Genomic DNA, 16,174 nt, shown 5'->3' with positions numbered 1-16,174 from the left:
CAGTTTAAAGTTTGACCTCCTTGGTTCGAGATGCCACATTATTTTTGGAACTGTATGAAGGAACATGTTGGTTTAGCAAACTAATACTGATTAAAGCATGAGGATTATTCATAATCCCTGAGGGTGTGATACATTCAGCTGTCTCCTAGAATCATGGCAAGAGATTAGGAGGATTAGGAGGATTCCTAGACAGACCAGAAAGGTCGGTGACGCATTTTGTGTGTATGTGATAGGGACCTTAGGATGCAAGCCACTTCTGAGTATGGACTGGTATGAATGATGTATAATCCCTTTAGGGCGCCTGGTGACTAATCGCCTTGTCTTTGCGGCGACTAATCTCCCCAAACGCCTTCCCTCTGTCTTGCGCCAGCTATAATGAAAAGTCGCCTGCAGCATGGCACACGCGGCGCTTCATATTCCGAAGGCGCCGGAAGTTTCCTCATGAGTCAACAACTCGGAATATGACTTCGGAATACGAATCACCGCATGTGCCATGCTGCAGGCGACTTTTCATTATAGCCGGCGCAAGACAGAGGGATGGCATTCGGGGAGATTAGTCGCCGCAAAGACAAGGCGATTAGTCGCCAGGCGACTAAATCTCCCTGAATCGCCAGGTGTGCCCTTACCCTTAAAGTCCAACGAATGTAGTGTGGATTCGCACACCCTCCTTAATGATGAATAAAGATCTGCCTGGTGCACATGGGTGGAGGCTCGGCAACCTCCCAATATAGCAATGTAGAGAAGCCACACAGGTCTGCATGAAGATTTCAGTGATTTATTGGTGCAGAGTGCAATGCAACGTTTCGGGGTAACCCCCTTTGTAAAAGGGGGTTACCCCGAAACGTTGCATTGCACTCCGCACCAATAAATCTGCTTACCCTTAAAGTGCCATATTGCTATGGGCAGGCTATTTGCTGTGTATATCAAGAGAGATCTAGAGGCTCCTGGATCCTTCACCATCCAGAATAACATTATTCCTAGTCTCTATAGCTGCACTGGATCAGGATTCCCCCTTTAATAAATGTGGAAGAGCGCAAGAGATCGACAGAGTGCTACTTACATCTTTAACCAAGTCTGACGTGATTGGCTTATTATGGCAGTCAATAGCCCCTTCTGATACAATGATGATATTAAGCCTTTTCTTCCTTGCACGATTCTATGGGGAAAGCAGAAAATCATGTTGTCATTTTAAATGAAATGTCTGGAAAAAGGAACACATATTTATGCATAAACGAGTATACTAAATTAAAAACAATGTCCAATATGCAAACTGTACATCTAAATCAGTTTATTGGACATCTTGGTTGCTCTGGCGACACGCAATTAGCAAGTTCTTCATTGCTGAACCAGTAAATAACAAACCTGATTTTTAGATATTTATACAGGATAGATGTTATTAGAGAAATATTATCTTAAAGGGGTGGTTAACCTTTATGTAAACTTTTACAATATAATAGAATGGCCAATTCTATTCTAAAAACTAAAAATAATAAAAAGTGAAACCCAACTGCAAATTGTCTCAGAATATCATGCTCTACATCATACTAAAAGTTAACTCAAAGGTGAACAACCTCTTTAAAGGAAAACTATTCATCCAAAATGAACACTTAAGCAACAGATAGTTCATATCATATTAAGTGGCATATTAAAGAATCTTACCAAACTGGAATATATATTTAAGTAAATATTGCCCTTTTACATCTCTTGCCTTGAACCCCCATTTCGTGATGGTCTGTGTGCTGCCTCAGAGATCACCTGACCAGAAATACTACAACACTAACAGGAAGCAAAAGACACAATTCTGTCTGTTAATTGGCTCATGTGACCTAACAAGTATAGTTTGTTTGTGTGCACAGTGAATCATACAATCCCAGGGGGGCGGCCCTTATTTTTTAAAATGGCAATTTTCTATTTTTGATTACCCAATGGCACATACTACTAAAAAAGTATATTATTATGAAAAAGGTTTATTTACACGAAGCAGGGTTTTACATGTGAGCTGTTTTAGGCAATATCTTTTTATAGAGACCTACATTGTTTGGGGGGGTATAGTTTTCCTTTAAGTCACTCTGCTACAGTTCCTGGGATATTTAAAACCTAACGTTTCACCCTTACTGGACATAAGGCAGTGCTCCAAAATCCAGTGTGTTGGGGCCCTTTAGAGTAGACAACTAACCGTGTGATTTTAGACCATAAACAACCACCTTGTGGCCCTACACAGCTAAAAGGGCCACACGGTGGATATCCCAAATAAACACAAGCTACTGTACCTCAGACAGTTTGTTGCACATCAAGTCTTCCCATCCCTCCTCCGGTGGGGATTCAGGGATAAACATCCAGTCTGCCCCACAAGCTAAGGCACTGACCAAGGCGAGGTACCTACACATGAAATAGAGGATGAGAATGTATCAGAGGAGGAGTCAATTTAATTATTTCCCTTCAAATAAAGCCAAAATGTTACCTACCCGCAGTGTCTTCCCATGACTTCCAGCACGAAGGTCCTCTGGTGGCTAAAAGAAAGACATATAATTAGAACCAATAAGGATATTATTCTGTTTCCCCTATGGGGGACATATCTGTGCCGTGGCCAGTTTCCCTTATGCAGGTTCCATAATACCATGGGCACAGTTTGACACAGTCTAATTGCCTTTAGAAACCAGTGAACTTTCCTATGTCTGCTGCATAAAAATGAAAGCAAGCATCTGATTGGCAGCAACGGGGTTAAGTGCGAGCAAGTAATGTTAAAATGCCCAATCAGGAGAATTCTCCAAGTTAACAAATTTTCCTTAGGGGTAAGCCATAAAGGAACAACTTGCCAGAATCTCAGTTTAGGTCATGGATCATGAAATGCTAGGAAGACTTAAATTCAAATATTATGATCCATGAAAGCCTTTGCTGAACAGAAACTGCAGGCAGTCTATGGAAACAAATACAGAAGGTGGTAACCAAGGGTTTTAGCAGCATTTATACATGGTAAAAAGTGTAGGTAGGATCAATAATAACTTCATAAGAAGTTATGGGAAATAAAGCCAAAATAAAATAATGAAAATGTCACCTCTTCTATTATAAAGAAATTAAAATATAGTACAGGTATGGGATCCGTTATCCGGAAATCTGTTATCCAGAAAGCTCTGAATTATGCAAAGGCCGTCTCCCATAGACTCCATTTTATCTAAATAATCCAATTGTTTAAAAATTATTTCCTTTGTGCTCTTTAATAATAAAACAGTAGCTTGTACTTGATCCCAACTAAGATATAATTAATCCTTATTGGAAGCAAAACCAGCCTATTGGGTTTATTTAATGTTTACATGATTTTCTAATAGACTTGAGATATGAAGATCCAAATTACAGAAAGATCCGTTATCCGGAAAACCCCAGGTCCCAAACATTCTGGATAACAAGTCCCATACCTGTAGTGAGGCAACAACAAAATGATGTGTTCCCTGTTTTGAGAAGGAACAGCAAATAAAGAATATTTGTCTGCCCCCTTATAACTGCATGTTTAAGGAACAGTGTATAAATAAAAACTGGGTAAATAGATAGGCTGTGCCAAATAAAAAATGTTTCCAATATAGTTAGTTAGCCAAAAATGTAATGTATAAAGGCTGGAGTGACTGGATGTGTAACATAATAGCCTGAACACTACTTCTTGCTTTTCAGCTCTCTAACCCTGAGTTAGTCAGCGACTTGAAAGGGAGCCACATGGGACATAACTGTTCAGTGAGTTTGTAATTGATCATCAGCATTCGGCTCAGATTCAAAAGCAACAGTTATAGTTGGTTACAGTGGAAACCAAGAGAACTGAAAAGCAGGAAGTAGTGTTCTGTTCTGTTAGACATCCAATCACTCCAGCCTTTATACATTACATTTTTGGCTAACTAACTATATTAGAAACATTTTTCATTTTGCACAGCCTATCTATTTACCCAGTTTTTATTTTTATACTGAACAATTCCTTTAAACATGGCTACAGTTTATTTCACTCCAACACAGGAGAGTCATCTTGTCCAATCAACACAAGCTTGTTTGTGTGAAACTATTACAGTCAGATATATTACAAGTTACCCGTAATCAGAATGTAAACTATCTGTGACATACACAAGTGTAGCCAAATGACTGGCCATGGGCTATCAGTGCTGTACAGAGGATTTACAAAAAGCTACTGATAAAAACAGGTTATTTAGGGAACTCATCTGACATTTAGCAACCCCCACTGATCTCTATAAAAAGCATACATACACAGAAAGGAAATTCTACTCCTCATACCGTCCTGCCTTTTCGAGAACATAGGCTCTACTTATAACTTGGCTATACTTTCCTGTTAAAAACATATGTTGCCCTTTTTTTAATTGCTGCAAGCACCCAATTCCAAGACCTATTCGCTTCTCCTAAAATGATTAGAAATAAAACCCAGCGTCGCCTTGTGCTAGACTAGAGTTTAGCATCTTGTCAGATATGTCCATGGATCTCACCAGCTGGGATTAACGCAAAGGCTCACACCAGGGTGATAAAATGGAAATGGATTTCTAATTTGGGTTCAGACCAGAAAATAAACGCCTCCCTGCCAGGAATAGTGAATACATTTGCACCACATTTGCACCACAGGTGCTGCCAACTGCATTTAGCATGGCGTTGTTGCTTTCTGAAATAAATGTAAGCAAATGTGTATTGGGCCCTAAAGGATCAAATAAGGTTTATTTGCTTTTCTTACAACTTTTAAAACAAGGACAGCATTAAAACTCCTAGCATCCCCGTGCTAGAATGGGCAAGGGAGTCTGGGAGTTGTAGTTTCTAAATAGCCAGAGTGATTAAAGTTGTGTCTCCCTGACATAATCCAACAGAAGAAATTACTGCCGAGAACCCACAGTGAGAAGAGTATGTATTTTTTTTTATTTTGTCAAGCTATTTCCTGGATTTGATGCCAATACCCAAACAGGAGGATGAGGATATGCTGCATTTGAGTATGAGGATGTCAAGAATAAAGCTGGATTTAACTCAACGGATGCTGAAATCAATTTGTGAGCATGGCAAAAATACATATAGGCAGATATGGACATCTGAGGACACTACACTATTAGCAGTTACCATGTGGGCAAAATGCAGGACCTCTTGAAGTCCACCGTGTACTTGGGTGCTCCATATACAAAACATAGTCCCTACTTTGTCAGCAGCCTGTGCCCCAATATTAAACGGGTTGTTCACCTTTAAATACATTTTAAGTATGATGCAAAGAGTGATATTCTGAGACAATTTGCTATTGGGTTTAATTTTTTATTATTGGTGGTTTTTGAGTTATTTAACTTTTTATTCAGCAGCTCTTCAGTTTGTAATTTTAGCAGTCTGGTTGCTAGGGTCCAAATTTCACAAGCAACTATGCCTTGATATGAATCAGAGGGGTATCACCACAGTCCACTAGAGTGAAATACCGCCTCTCTCCATTCATTTCTATGGGATTTTTAAAGGCATATTTATCAAAGTGAGAGTTTACCAGTTGATAAATATGCCTTTAAAAATCCCATAGAAATGAATGGAGAGAGGCGGTATTTCACTCTAGTGGACCCTGGTGATCTCTAACTTCACTCTTTGATAAATATACCCCAGAGACTGGAATATGAATAGGAGAGGCCTGAACAGAAAGATGAGTAATAAAAAGTAGCAAATATAATAAATGCATTGCTTTTTTTTAGATGGGGTCAGTGACCCCCCAAATGAAAATCAGAAGTAAAAGGCAATTCAAAAACTATAAAAAAAAAAGAATTAAAAATGTGTTTAATAATAAAAGTTAAATCAAAGGTGAACCAGCCCCTTTAACAGCCAAAAGTGATTTTCACTGAAGAATTCTTGAACAGGTATGGGACCTGTTATCCAGAATGCTCGGGACATGGGGTTTTCCGGATAACTTTCCGTAATTTGGGTCTTCATGCCTTAAGTCTACTAGAAATTCATTAAAACATTAAATAAACCCAATAGGCTGGTTTTGCTTCCAATAAGGATTAATTATATCTTAGTTGGGATCAAGTACAAGCTACTGTTGTATTATTACAGAGAAAAAGGAAATCATTTTTAAAAATTTGGATTATTTAGATATAATGGAGTCGTAATTCTGAGCTTTCTGGATATCGGGTTTCCAGATAAGGGATCCTATACCTGTAGTTGTACCCCATTAATAAGTGAGCCCTAAAATCCAGAAGCCTAATGCCATGTCATACCTAGTCTACAATAAAGCAAAGAGTCAGTACTGATTTTCAGAAATAGGAAACATTTTGTTACCCATAAAACAGTTCTTGCTTGCTTAAAAAAATATCAGAAGTAAGGAAAGCTCTGCTGTTTGTACATATATATATTTATGAGAGAGACTAGTAGTAGAACGCTGTCACTATTTATAAGTGTAGTTGCACAAGTGACTGCTGTACTTTATCTATAATGGCTCTTATGTGAGCTGAGCCCTAGACAGAAATCACCTACATTCCAACTACGTCAGCCAGACAGTAAAGTCAATTTAATGCTATATCAACCCACCTCCTTCACCTGCCTAATGTGAAATTCTGGTCTAAATAATAATAATAATAATGATAATAATACAAAAAATGGTTGTGTTTCCATGCATATACCTGTACAGACTTACCTTAGAGCGGTGGTCATGATAGCGTCAACAACTTCCATAATCCTATGCAGGGCTGAGTCTGTTCCAATGGTCATATCAGTTCCACAGAAATCATTATCTATAGATCCCACCATCCCCACAATGTTCAGATGGGCATACTCTTTAGCTGCTTCCGCCTCAATTTTCCCTAAATAAAAATAAAAGCAATAAATGAGGGCACTTCCCAGCATTATTCAAGGAAAAGCAGCCGCAATCAAAAGAAAAACGCTACATTGTTGTGAAGATCTTGTTATATTCGCAGCAGAACGTTTTATTATGAATGCAGATAAAATCTCAGCTAATATGGAAGACACCATTGATGGCTTCTGACTAAAAGGAATTAAAGCCCTGAGCATTCCAGAGCAAAAACATTACTTTCCCCCATTCTCATGGCCAAATACATAATACATGAATATTATAGTATCTGTTAAATGGGTAGGTCACCTTTAAATTAAAGGGATACTGTCATCGGAAAACGTGTTTTTTTCAAAATGAATCAGTTAATAGTGCTACTCCAGCAGAATTCTGCACTGAAATCCATTTCTCAAAAGAGCAAAAAGATTTTTTTATATTCAATTTTGAAATCTGACATGGGGCTAGACATTTTGTCAATTTCCCAGCTGCCCCTGGTCATGTGACTTGTGCCTGCACTTTAGGAGAGAAATGCTTTCTGGCAGGCTGCTGTTTTTCCTTCTCAATGTAACTGAATGTGTCTCAGTGGGACATGGGTTTTTACTATTGAGTGTTGTTCTTAGATCTACCAGGCAGCTGTTATCTTGTGTTAGGGAGCTGTTATCTGGTTACCTTCCCATTGTTCTTTTCAGTGCAGAATTCTGCTGGAGCAGTACTATTAACTGATTCATTTTGAAAAAAAAAAAAATTCCCATGACAGTATCCCTTTAAATTTTAGTATGATGTAGCCATCGATTGGCTTCATTTTTTCATGATTCTTCAGTTATTTTGCTTTTTGTATAGCAGCTCTCTTATTGGGTATTAATTACTAATCAGCCTTATATTGTGACATTTCTATTCTATGTGTACTGTATATTGTGAGTGGGTCCCTAAGCTAAGTAAGTGACAGCAGCACAGAGCATGTGCAGTGAATCAGCAGAAAAGATGATGGGGAGCTACTGGGGTATCTTTGGAGACACAGATCTTTACTGCTAAAGGGCTGTGGTTGCTTTGGGCTGATATAAAAGCCCAAAACATAATGTGCAACATTTCTAGCTACTTCTTTAGTTAAGCTTTAGTTGTCCTTTAAAGGAACTCATGATTTAACTAGCTGTGTGCTGGGGAAAATTTATGGAAAGGAAAATATTTAAATTACCAGTTTGCACGAGTTCGTCAAGAAGCCCGCTCCATTCTTCTCGGAACAGGTTAGCGCCTGTCAGACTGCCGTCACCTCCGATAACACAGAGGTTGGTAATTCCCCGCTGAACTAGGTTACAAGCTGCCTGCAAACGACCTTCGCGATTCCGGAATGACTTGCAACGTGCACTGCCGATGACGGTCCCACCCTAGATGGAAAAATTGGGGAGCAGTAATTTATTTATTTGAAGGAAAAAAAACTGACTTTTCGAATATGAAAATTATCATTGCCTCCAGACAATTAACAACTATTTTGGTTCTCCTGCGGCTACTGCGATTTAATTTAATTCCCCCCTTCAAGGGGCTTCTTAATTCAGAACCTGCTTTTGGAGTACCCTCTGTTCCTCCCTTATTATGACCTATGGAGCAGTGCGCCAGAACCGAACACAGTGATCTGACAGTTTCAGCAGGACCTCCAGCTGTCGGTATCACGTGATGTGATTATAGAGACACACCATGCTCTCACTAAAGGTGCAAACATCTTAGATAGCGAGCAGGTACCATTCCGGAGAGCCAAAAATATTTTGATTAATCAATAGAATCCAGGAGTCCAAAAATGTTGGTAATAGCCTGACGCGTTTCGTGTCACCACAGGACACTTAATCAAAGCCTATTATTAACTATAAATTATGTAAATAAAGATTTTTTGTATTACTTTTTCAAAATTTTTGGACTCCTGGATTCTATTGATTAATTAAAAATGTTTTGGCTCTCCGGAATAGTGCCTGTTCGCTGTCTAAGATGTTTGCATGTATCTCCCCTTTGCTGAGGGTTTGGAGCAAGAGCACCCGGACCCATTATGGAAAGCGGTAAACTTGTCCTTACATTTAAATATATCCATGCTTTCTATGGTTTTCATTATATAGTCTCACGAAAGGTGGCCATAGACGTAGAGATCCGCTCATTTGTCGATGTCGCTAAACGAGCGGATCTCTCCCCGATATGCCCGCATTGAAGTGGGGCGATATCGGGCTAATCCGGTCGTGGGCCCTACGGCCCAACGATTGGATCATAATGCATCCTCTAGAAATTCGAGTTTTCTCCTTTCAAAACTCAACCAGAAAAATTTGAGGTTTAATAAATAAGCCCCTTAATGTCTTTAGAGATTTTTCTGTCCAATCCATCTAATGACACTTTTCTCTGAATTCCCTTTAAACTCTTTCCATTCTCACAATAAACATTTCTTAGGTTAGACATTATTTTCAGAGATGTTCAGTACCCACCACTTGCAAGATGCTAGAAACGCTTTCCCACGACACTTCCTCAATATTGTCTCCTCCGTCCACCATTCCTTGGTATCCCTGAAATAGCAGGACAGACACATTAATACCAGGTAAAAATCAAAATACTGATCCACCCTGTAAGAAAACAGCACAATGATAGAGTAGCAATCTCCATGCAAAATGGACATCAAACTGATAAATGTAGGAAAGGTTACACCTAGAGGGGCCATATCCCGACACATAAAACCATACTGTATGTACTTAAAGGAACAGTAACACCAAAAAAGTCTTTTAAAGTAATTAAAATATAATATACTGTTTCCCTGCACTGGTACAACTGGTGTGTCTGCTTTAGAGATATTACTATAGTTAATATAAACATTAGGCCAACGATCCCTAAGCTTCGCTTCTTAACATAATAGCCTGAACACTACTTTTCAGCTCATAGTTAGTCAGCGACTTGAAGGGGGGCCACATGGGACATAACTGTTCAGTGAGTTTGCAATTGATCCTCAGCATTCAGCTCAGATTCAAAAGCAACAGATATGACCCATGTGGCCCCTCCCCCTCAAGTATCTGATTGGATACTGCCTGGTAACCAGGGTAACCAGTCAGTGTAACTCAAGAGAGCTGAAAAGCAGGAAGTAGTGTTCTGGCTATTATGTTACACATCCAGTCACTCCAGTCTTTATACATGACATATTTGCCTAACTAACTATATTAGAAACATTTTTTATTTTGCACAGCCTATCTATTTAACCAGTTTTTATTTTTACACTGAACAATCCCTTTAAAAGCCGGCATGCTAAAATGTTTTGAGCACACACATTTTTGTGGCCACACCCCCTAATTACCATGTTAATTTTACAAAATTTGGCAGGTTATGAAAATTTAACACATTTCTGTGGTTTTTATGTGTTATTACAATTTTGCTAATGAAGGTGAATTGCCCTTTATGCTGTAAGTCACAGTTTCCCCAAGAGACCTGCTTATCTTAAATTGTTGCAATTGTTTCTTTGCTTATTTTAAATTGTTACAAAAGCATCAAAGTGCACCTGCCAAGTATTCTGGGCTCTCTGTCAAAAGTCAATTGCCTTTTAGAAACGCTGAATCTTTTTCTGGCTGTTCAGTGCAGGAAATCAAAGCGGGGACAGCTGTCAAAATCGGGACTGTTGGGAGGGATGTACTTTTTATAGAGAAACGATTATTTCCATTCATGTCCTAAAATGCACGACAATACAGTCAACCGACGGAGCACATTTGGAGCCACAGAAGGGGCCGCAATTAAAAAGAAGTGCTTGAAAAACACATTTTATGGGAGTAAAAGGGGTTTTGTTTCCCTACTTTACAATCCTGCCTGTTGTTGTGTTTTGTTGTTTGTTTATAAGGCAATCTGATAAACACAGGCAGTTTTTCATCATGTTATCAGATGCTGCTGGGATAAAGAGTGAATGCCAGTGTATATTTCTTTTGAACAAGGTAATTTACTGTAATTACTAGTGTCAGTTCCTGCAGAACAGGTAGAACAGATGAGCAGAAAATGAAGTTCCATTTGCAGTAGCCCCAGTCAGTAATGGGTCAGAGGGAGGCGGCTCAGTGTTTGATCCCTAACTAATCCAGATTAAAAGCTTTGCAACTGTCCCTTTACCTTTAAACATAATGACACACATGGTGATTTTGAGTGATTCAGCATTTTACCAGCTAAATTATTATTTTCTGCTCAATTTACAAAAAGTGGCGGTTCATCTTTATGTTAACTTTTAGTATTTTATAGAATGGCTAATTCTAAGAAGCTTTTCAATTGGTCTTCATTATTTCTTTTTTTATAGTATTTGTGAATTATTTGCCTTCTTCTGACTCTTTCCAGCTTTCAAATGGGGGTCAGTTTCCATTGGAAAGGTGGAAAGAGTAGAAGAATAAGGCAAATAATTAAAAAATACTATAAAAAATAAATCTAAGTGCTCTGTAAGGCTACAAATGTATTGTTAGTGTCACTTTTTATTAGAGGTATGGGACCTGTTATTCAGAATGCTCGGGACCTGGGGTTTTCCAAAACATGGATTTTTCTGTAATTTGGAGCTTCATACCTTAAGTCTACTAGAAAATCATGTAAACATTAAATAAACCCAATGTGCTGGTTTTGCTCCAATAAGGATTAATTATATCTTATATCTAAAGTACAAACTACTGTTTTATTAACAGAGAAAAAGCAAATTATTTAAAAAAATTATTTGGATAAAATGGAGTCTATGGGATAACGTATCCCATACCTGTATTTTTATTTGAGTACTCTCCTATTCATACTTCAGTCTCTTATTCAAATCAGTGCATGGTTGCTAGAGAAAGTTGGACCCTAGCAACCAGACTGCCAAAATTCCAAACTGGAGAGCTGCTGAATAAAAAGCTACATAACTCAAAAACCACAAATAATAAAAAATGAAAACCAATAGCAAATTGTCTCGGAATATCATTTTATACCTTATGCTAAAAGTTAACAAGGTGAACAACATCTTTAACAACCTTATCAAGTTTCAGTTGCTTATAAGAACTAAATATATGTAAAAAATAAGGTGCTAAATATCGAGGGGCCCATGTTTCCTTAGTGTGCCAGATATCAATGCTGTCTATATAAATAGCCCCACAGTCATATGGAACAGTTTAATGGTTTATATGGAAATATTTTTCCAATCCTTTAACTTTCCAACTTCAAAATAAAATCACTGGTTCTACCCCGTCTGCCCCAATGACCGCCTCTCACACACGCTGCTCTCAAGTGGAATTAATTCACACAAACAGAATCATAATAATTGGGAAAAATGCAGTAAAACCAGAAGCTACGGTACTAAATATACAGGGTAATATTGTTAGGAATGTTTATACAGAGCAAGAATCTGGGACATGGCCTGTTATCCCCGGCTCATAATGGTCTGAGAAAGGGAGTCCTTGGAATGCAGCCCAGAGGAAAGGTTCTGTTTCAGCATGTACACACTAAAGCAATCTGCTTCTATTTAACATACAGTGTGTGTCCCCCCTCCCGACTCACTAAAGATCACAGTAAACACTAAAGAGCCAGTACATACATTAACATGTCAATAGAAAGCCGAGTTGGACTGGAAAATTCTGTTTTGTTACCGGAGAAAGTGACATTTTTATATCAAATTGCTATGTCAACATAAGCAATGGTCAGACCGCTACGGCCCTATATTCTGTGTGTACTGAGCCATAGGGATGAATGGGATCAATCATTTCTTGCAGTGTCCAGTGAATGACCCCAGTGGAATGTACTGCATGGGATACAGTGGCTCTAAACTGCTCCTGCTGAAGGTAAACTATTCAGGTGCGGCCTCAAACAAAAGAATATAAGAAAATTGACTGGACCCTGTATGTTCCATATACTATTTCAGGGGTCCCGACCTTTTTTACCCATGAGCAATATTCAGAGGTAAAAAGAGTTGGGGAGCAACGCAATCATGAAAAATGTCCCTGTGGGTGCCAAATAAGGGCTGTGATTGGCTATTGGTAGCCCCTATATGGACTGGCAGCCTACAGGAGACTCTGTTTGGCAGTACATCTGGTTTTTATACAACCAAAACTTGCCTCCAAGCCTGGAATTCAAAAATAAACACCTGTTTTGGGACCACTGGGAGCAACATCCAAGGCTTGGTGAGGAACATGTTGCTCATGAGCCACTGGTTGGGGATCATTGGCTTACTTTATCCTTTTAGCCTTCAGGACAATTGATTGGACAATGTACAGGGCCAACCAGTGTATGGCCACCTTAATAGTTTCCCTTAAGGTGGCTATAGACGCACCAATAATATCGTACGAAACACATTTTTGTACAATATTTGGTGCATGTATGGTGGGAGACAACCCAACCGATATCGGCAGAAGACTTGGATATCAGTAGGCTCGTCGATCGGGCCGATGGGAAAATTTTAATTGGCCACCTTTGAAGGCACCCAAACAACGCCAATTGTTAGTGCTGAATCGTCAGGTACAGGTAGAATTCTATTGTTTCTATCTGTATATCTGACCATTCAGCTCTACACGTGACAATTGAAACGAACAATCTTTTGTGGAAAGATCGTAATTAAAACGCACGCGACAAGTCGGATGGAGACACAAGAGTCTAATTGGATTGAATGAAAAGTCACAGGTAAAAACTAAATTACATCCGACACAACGCGACTGTCGAATGCGGACGCAGAAAGCAGCATCTTCATCTTCATCCGACAGTCAGATTCTGTAGTTGTTACCTCCGACTTTTTATTCAGTCCAATTATTTCCTGACGCCTGCTACTGTATCCGACTTGTCGCGTGTGTAGTTCTACCCTGTGGTCACCTTTAGTCTGATGAAAAGCAAGAAATCACTGGCACAACTTGGGTTATTTCTAGCAGGGAAAACCCTTGCTCATTTATTGCGGATGCAACGTTTCGGGGCGTGACCCCTTTGTCAAGCATTGGGTCACACCCCGAAACGTTGCATCCGCAATAAATGAGCAGGGGTTTTCCCTGCTAGAAATAACCCAAGTTGTGCCAGTGATTTCTTGCTTTTCATCAGACTAAAGGTGACCATAGGGTAGAACTACACACGCGACAAGTCGGATACAGTAGCAGGCGTCAGGAAATAATTGGACTGAATAAAAAGTCGGAGGTAACAACTACAGAATCTGACTGTCGGATGAAGATGAAGATGCTGCTTTCTGCGTCCACATTCGACAGTCGCGTTGTGTCGGATGTAATTTAGTTTTTACCTGTGACTTTTCATTCAATCCAATTAGACTCTTGTCAAGCATTTTGTCAAGCATTGGGTCACACCCCGAAACGTTGCATCCGCAATAAATGAGCAGGGGTTTTCCCTGCTAGAAGTAACCCAAGTTGTGCCAGTGATTTCTTGCCTTTCACATTGAATTTGAGTTTGCCAACGCCTCCTTCACTGAGCACCTGGGACTCGTACAGATCGGGAAGGCCAGGGTGTGCGAGGGTAATCTTTTCTCTATTCACCTTTAGTCTGATCACATTACTTATCTAGTGCACTCCAGGGTGTTTGGTAGCAAAAAGAGCCAAATACCACTCTGTCTAATAGCCCTTAGTAACCAATCAGCAGTTAGCTTTGGTCAGTCCGCTGTTCTTAGACTCAGGAAACAAAATGTCTGATTAGTTGCTATGGGTTACTGGACTGGGGCAGGGATAAGAAAGCAGAAGGGCACTACTCTGGCAGCTGGAGTTAGAACACTCATCCCTGCAGGGGAATAAATACAGAGAAAGCAGACCTGTCGGTTGCAGGGGCCCCAGGAGTGTGGAGAGCCCAGCAAGTCCCAAAATAATGAGCAATTATTAAAATAGGCCAACTTACTGATATTTTGAGGGCCTAGATTGAATTTTCAGTGGGGTCCAGAAAGATCTAGTTACTCCACTGCATTCCTGCCAAGGCTGGTGCTTGACTTGCACACTGAATTATCCTTTGAATTAATGTAAAGCCTACATTGGGTACAGACATATCTGTAAGTCTTGGCAGGGGTGGCTCACCTTTCAGTTAACTTTTAGTGTGTTATAGAGTATAGGCTACTTTTTAATTGGCCTTCATTACTTATAGTTTTTTTTAATTATTTGCCTTCTCCTGACTCTTTCCAGCTTTCAAATGGGGGTCACTGACCCCCACATAAAAACAAACGCTCTGTACAGCAACAAATGTATTATTACTGCTACTTTTTATTACTCATCTTTCTAGTCAGTCCCTCGACTATTCATATTCCAGTCTCTTGGACAGGCAATGCCTGGTTGCTAGGGTAATTCGGACCTTAGCAACCAGATGAAAGTGCAGAAAGTGTCTGAATAAAAAGCTAAATAAGTCAAAAACCACAAAGAATATCTTTGAATATCAGAATATCACTCACTACATCATACTAAAAGTTGAACGAACCCCTTTAAGCGCTAGTTAAGTGTGCTAGTTAACTACAGTCACTTTCAGTGGATCCAGGCAATTGAATTTATGCTTATGGGACATCTTTCCTTTGCTGTCAAAAATACTTTGCGATCCGTTACTAAAAGCTTATTTCCAGCTTATTTTGTCTTAAGTATACTGTGAAGTTGAAAGGGAGATTTCTAATTTTAAATGTCCTATTTTCATGCCGGGCGCTTGTCTGGATTCTAATATGCTTAGGCATGTACAGCTAGATCAGCTGGCTCTGTGCTCACTCACCCTGTCTAAACTATTCTGACTCCTAGCTCCACTTCTTACTCATGTGCTTGTATACGTTAACAATTTTATCAAAATTAGATAATTATCCCACCATGGATATCTCCTTTGTATACCTCTATCTGCATGGAGCTAAATCAATATTCAATATATATGAATGGGAATAGGACCTTTCGGAGCAAGAACTGCTGCAACAACTATCTGATTATGTTCTTGATCCGATGGAAAAATAAAATCTGCCTGGTTGGAGGACCCCATATACAGTCTAAAGGCTACAAATCGGCTGCTTAAATATGCCTGTGTATGGCCACCTTTAGATTGTAAGCTCCACTGGCGGAGCAACTGATGTAAGTGATGTATACTCTCTCTAATTGATATATAATCTCTCTGCACTCTATAAATAAAACAAAATATGTAACTATATTTATGTCTATTAATCTCTTACTGCATGAAAACAAGAAGGCAGGAAAACTATATATAAAAGAATAAACAAAGACCATTGTTATAGTCATTACATCTGTATCCCCTCATGTCTACTGGAGGTCGTTCTCTGGCTATGAAAGAGCTGTTTTTCATACAATAGTAACTGCATCTTTAAGAAGGCATAAAGGAAGTGTGTGGGTGTATAAAATCAGAGCTTTCATAGGGAAACTAAATACTACTGTGCACATAATCGCGGGCCAATTATATGGGTCATGTTTAACCATCATCCTGTAATGCCTGTGCTATTAATAA

General features: G+C 39.2%; 1 protein-coding gene across 12 annotated transcripts in view; it reads right to left on the bottom strand.

Annotated features, from left to right (window-relative positions):
- The window catches only part of pfkp.L (phosphofructokinase, platelet L homeolog), a 68,837-nt gene that overhangs the window by 38,678 nt on the left and 13,985 nt on the right, over nt 1-16,174 (bottom strand). For all 12 annotated transcript variants that reach the window (XM_041565260.1, XM_041565263.1, XM_041565259.1 and 9 more), the window contains 6 exon segments: nt 9,238-9,315; nt 7,974-8,163; nt 6,629-6,794; nt 2,466-2,510; nt 2,271-2,379; nt 1,061-1,156 (listed from right to left, as the gene is read on the bottom strand). In XM_041565260.1, the coding sequence (XP_041421194.1) occupies nt 1,061-1,156; nt 2,271-2,379; nt 2,466-2,510; nt 6,629-6,794; nt 7,974-8,163; nt 9,238-9,315 (684 nt within the window).

Source organism: Xenopus laevis, chromosome 6L, assembly GCF_017654675.1.
Source record: "Xenopus laevis strain J_2021 chromosome 6L, Xenopus_laevis_v10.1, whole genome shotgun sequence".
Classification (NCBI taxonomy): domain Eukaryota; kingdom Metazoa; phylum Chordata; class Amphibia; order Anura; family Pipidae; genus Xenopus; species Xenopus laevis.
The sequence above is the reverse complement of the archived record's forward strand: the minus strand, read 5'-3'. Positions and strand labels throughout refer to the sequence as shown.